Here is a 2,992-nt window from a genome sequence, read left to right on the forward strand (position 1 = left end):
CAGAGCGAGACTCTGTCTCAAAAAAAAAAAAAAAAAAAAAAAGAAAGAAAAAATAACTTCCCTTTATAAATGCAGAGGGGGGGTAGCACATATATATGGACGCGAGCACACCAAAGCACAGGTGCACGTATTCAGTTATACTCTCGCGCGGGAACAAACACATGGACGGCGGCAAACCAGGACATATGGGTCCTCCGTGTGTCAGACGCCAACCACGATTCGCTTTTTGGGGGGAAAAATTAAAAAAAAAAAAAAAAAAAAAAAAAAGGACTTGCCAATTTTGCGCTACGTTGCGTTGCGCTGTGTCGTACCTTCGTGGTTTAAAACAAACAAAAAAGGGGGGAAATCAGAAAGTTGTAGGTGTGGCGCCGCATGTGGTGAGGCACACACGCGGGGTATAGAAGCTTGACTTTACGAGGGAATAAAAACCATCCCTACGATACTGGCACAGCTTTGCTGAGGAGAAACGTAGAATCTTTCTATTATGAGCACACCCAATCCTTTTTAGCAAATCTGGTGTGATCGTGGGTCCCTGTTGTTCCCCCCACGACATCATCCCTGAGGGGTCGACTACATTGCTGGGGCTGCTTCTTAACACTGCCCATGCTTCTTACACACTGCCGATGGTGATGGGAACTGTGCTGGACGGACGAGCGAAGGGAGACGGAGCGAGCCTTCACTGCATCGCCTTCTGCAGCATCTTTAACTTTTGCTTTTCCTTCTGCTTAATCTTGTCCTGCTGTTTTTTTTTTATATTTTCTTCTCTCTCCACGATGGCAATAATGTCGTCGATTTTTTCTCTTTTTTTTTTTTTCTTTGGCATCATGTTCATGAGTATTTTTAATTTCTCGTTCACCGCGATGGGCTAAGGGGGCGCAACATGGGGGGGAAAACGGTGTGCAGAATAATTTGAACAGTATTGTGCAGCATATTGTGAAGCATATTGTGAGGTGAAATGATCGCATGTTGGGAGGCCCCTCCTAACATGGGTATGCACTCCACCCAAGGGCGTGGCAGCCAAGTTGGCCTGTCACAACACTTCCATCTCCCCACTTACCGTTTTTTCCTTAGAGTGGGGCGTGCCCGCCTGGCCGTTGGCGTCCTCGTCAAACTTGTCTCCAGGGGTACCCAGACCCAGCTCCTCCCTCTTCAGCGAGTCGTTCAGTTCATCCTGCTTTTTCTTTTCCTTTTTCTTCTTGTCTTTTTTTTTTTTCTTCTTTTCCTTTTTCTTTAGCAAGTCTTCATTATCCCCCTCGTTTTGATTCTCCACCTCTGGGCCATTCGCATCTGCACCAGTGGGAGTAGCTCCTTCTTCTTCTCCTCCTCCACTGCCACTCCTTGGCACAGTAACCTCTGCTGACTCAACTCCATTCAAAAGCTTCTCCCCATCGTGCACTTCCTTTCCCACGCTGGGGTTATATGTGTTTGTAAACTCCATTAAAATATTTTCCAATTTATTTTTTTCTCTTTCCTTTTTGCATTTTTTTTTTTTCTCCATTTGTTTTTGTTTAGTTACGTTATTAATCCCATTAGCAGCATTTCCATTTTGCTTTTTCTTTGCATTAGGGGTGCTCGACGTTTTGTTATTTTTTATTTCCTTTTCCGTTATGTGTGTTGGTACGGGTTGATCGGTGTCCTCCTTGTCTTCCTCACTACTATCATCACTGTATTCGTCCTCTTTTTTTTTTTTTTTTTTTTTTTTTTTTTTTTTTTTTTCCTTTTTATTATTTGTTTCGTTCTTCTCCTGGTCATTCAGCTTCTCCACCTCGTAGAAGAACTCGTCGTACTCGTCCACCATGTCGGCCCAGGAGGAGTACTTGCTGATCTGGGGAGGAACAAAAGGGGTCAAAAGTGTTGTCAGGAAAAAATATGCACGAAAAAATATGTACAAAAAAATGCACGAAAAAATGCACACACAAATAGGTAACAAAAACACACACTCATCGCACTCACATCAAAGGAAAAGCTGCTGGCGTCCTTCTTCTCACTTTCCTTCTTTTCATTCTCCTTCTTCTGCTGGCTCTCCTTCAGCTGCTTGGACTTCCTCTTTATCTTATCCTCCTGTCGGAGGATCTGAAATATGTTGTTCCTCGCATTCATCTTCGCGACTCTTCAAGTGACTCACACGGGTATGCAGAGGGGGGTGTACAAATATACCTGAGCAGCTGTGTGTACGTGCTTGGCAGAACTATCCTGGTCTCTTTATATGTAAAAGCGTGTTAGACGCTCAGCGTGTTGCCCTTAACTACTCTGCGGAAGGGAATAGTGTATATACCTTCCACGCCGCTTGGAACTACGCCCACCTCCTACACAGTTTCACCTCCGTTGCCTTTGCGCTAACAGGACGTGCATCCCTCGACATTCACTTCCGACGTAGGAGAGGGAGAGAGAGCAACGTTTCGCGTATCCTCCTTTACCGCCGTATGCATGCAGGAGGCTATACCCAAGCGGTTCACTTAAATTATGCAACGTGAAGCGCTTCAACTGTGGCACAAATAACTAGGGACGCTCTGCCAAGAGTTAGGGACAGCAACACATATGCCTGACTGGAGTAAACAATTCAGCGGAGAACTCTCCACAAAAAGGCATACCTATCGCGGTATGGGTAGGTGCACTCACTGGACGCCCCTTAGTAGGTGCGTCAAAAAATGATTAGTAAAGTTATAAAAGGAAAAAAAGGGGCAGGCACAGGAGAAGGCAAGGAACATGGGGTTGCTCCCTTTTCTCCCTAACAAATGTTGAGTACACGTTTACGGCTATTTCGTGGCCAGGGCTTGAAAGGAAAACAAAAACAAAAAAAAAAAAAAAAAAAAAAATGAAGCAAAGCGAAGTCATGTGAAGAATAGGAAAAAAGAGAGCTACGCTATCACAGCTACAATGCTATAACGATAAAGTGAAAAAAAAAAAAAAAAAAACTCTAGTGCCATCTGGCTCGAATTTTCACAAAACTGCGTGCGCAGTGTATGCAATAAACGAATGGTTAATTATAATC

The 2,992-nt window shown here is 44.1% G+C and overlaps 1 protein-coding gene across 1 annotated transcript; it reads right to left on the bottom strand.

Moving 5' to 3' along the window:
• Window positions 1-676: 676 nt before the first annotated feature.
• AK88_04402 (uncharacterized protein) lies at window positions 677-2,100 on the bottom strand (the record flags this gene model as incomplete). Its single annotated transcript, XM_012482012.1, has 3 exons — window positions 677-865; window positions 1,058-1,825; window positions 1,954-2,100. The coding sequence occupies 3 exons, from the start codon at window positions 2,098-2,100 to the stop codon at window positions 677-679; spliced, it is 1,104 nt and encodes a 367-aa protein (XP_012337435.1).
• Window positions 2,101-2,992: the final 892 nt, after the last annotated feature.

Source organism: Plasmodium fragile, assembly GCF_000956335.1.
Source record: "Plasmodium fragile strain nilgiri unplaced genomic scaffold supercont1.61, whole genome shotgun sequence".
Lineage (NCBI taxonomy): Eukaryota > Apicomplexa > Aconoidasida > Haemosporida > Plasmodiidae > Plasmodium > Plasmodium fragile.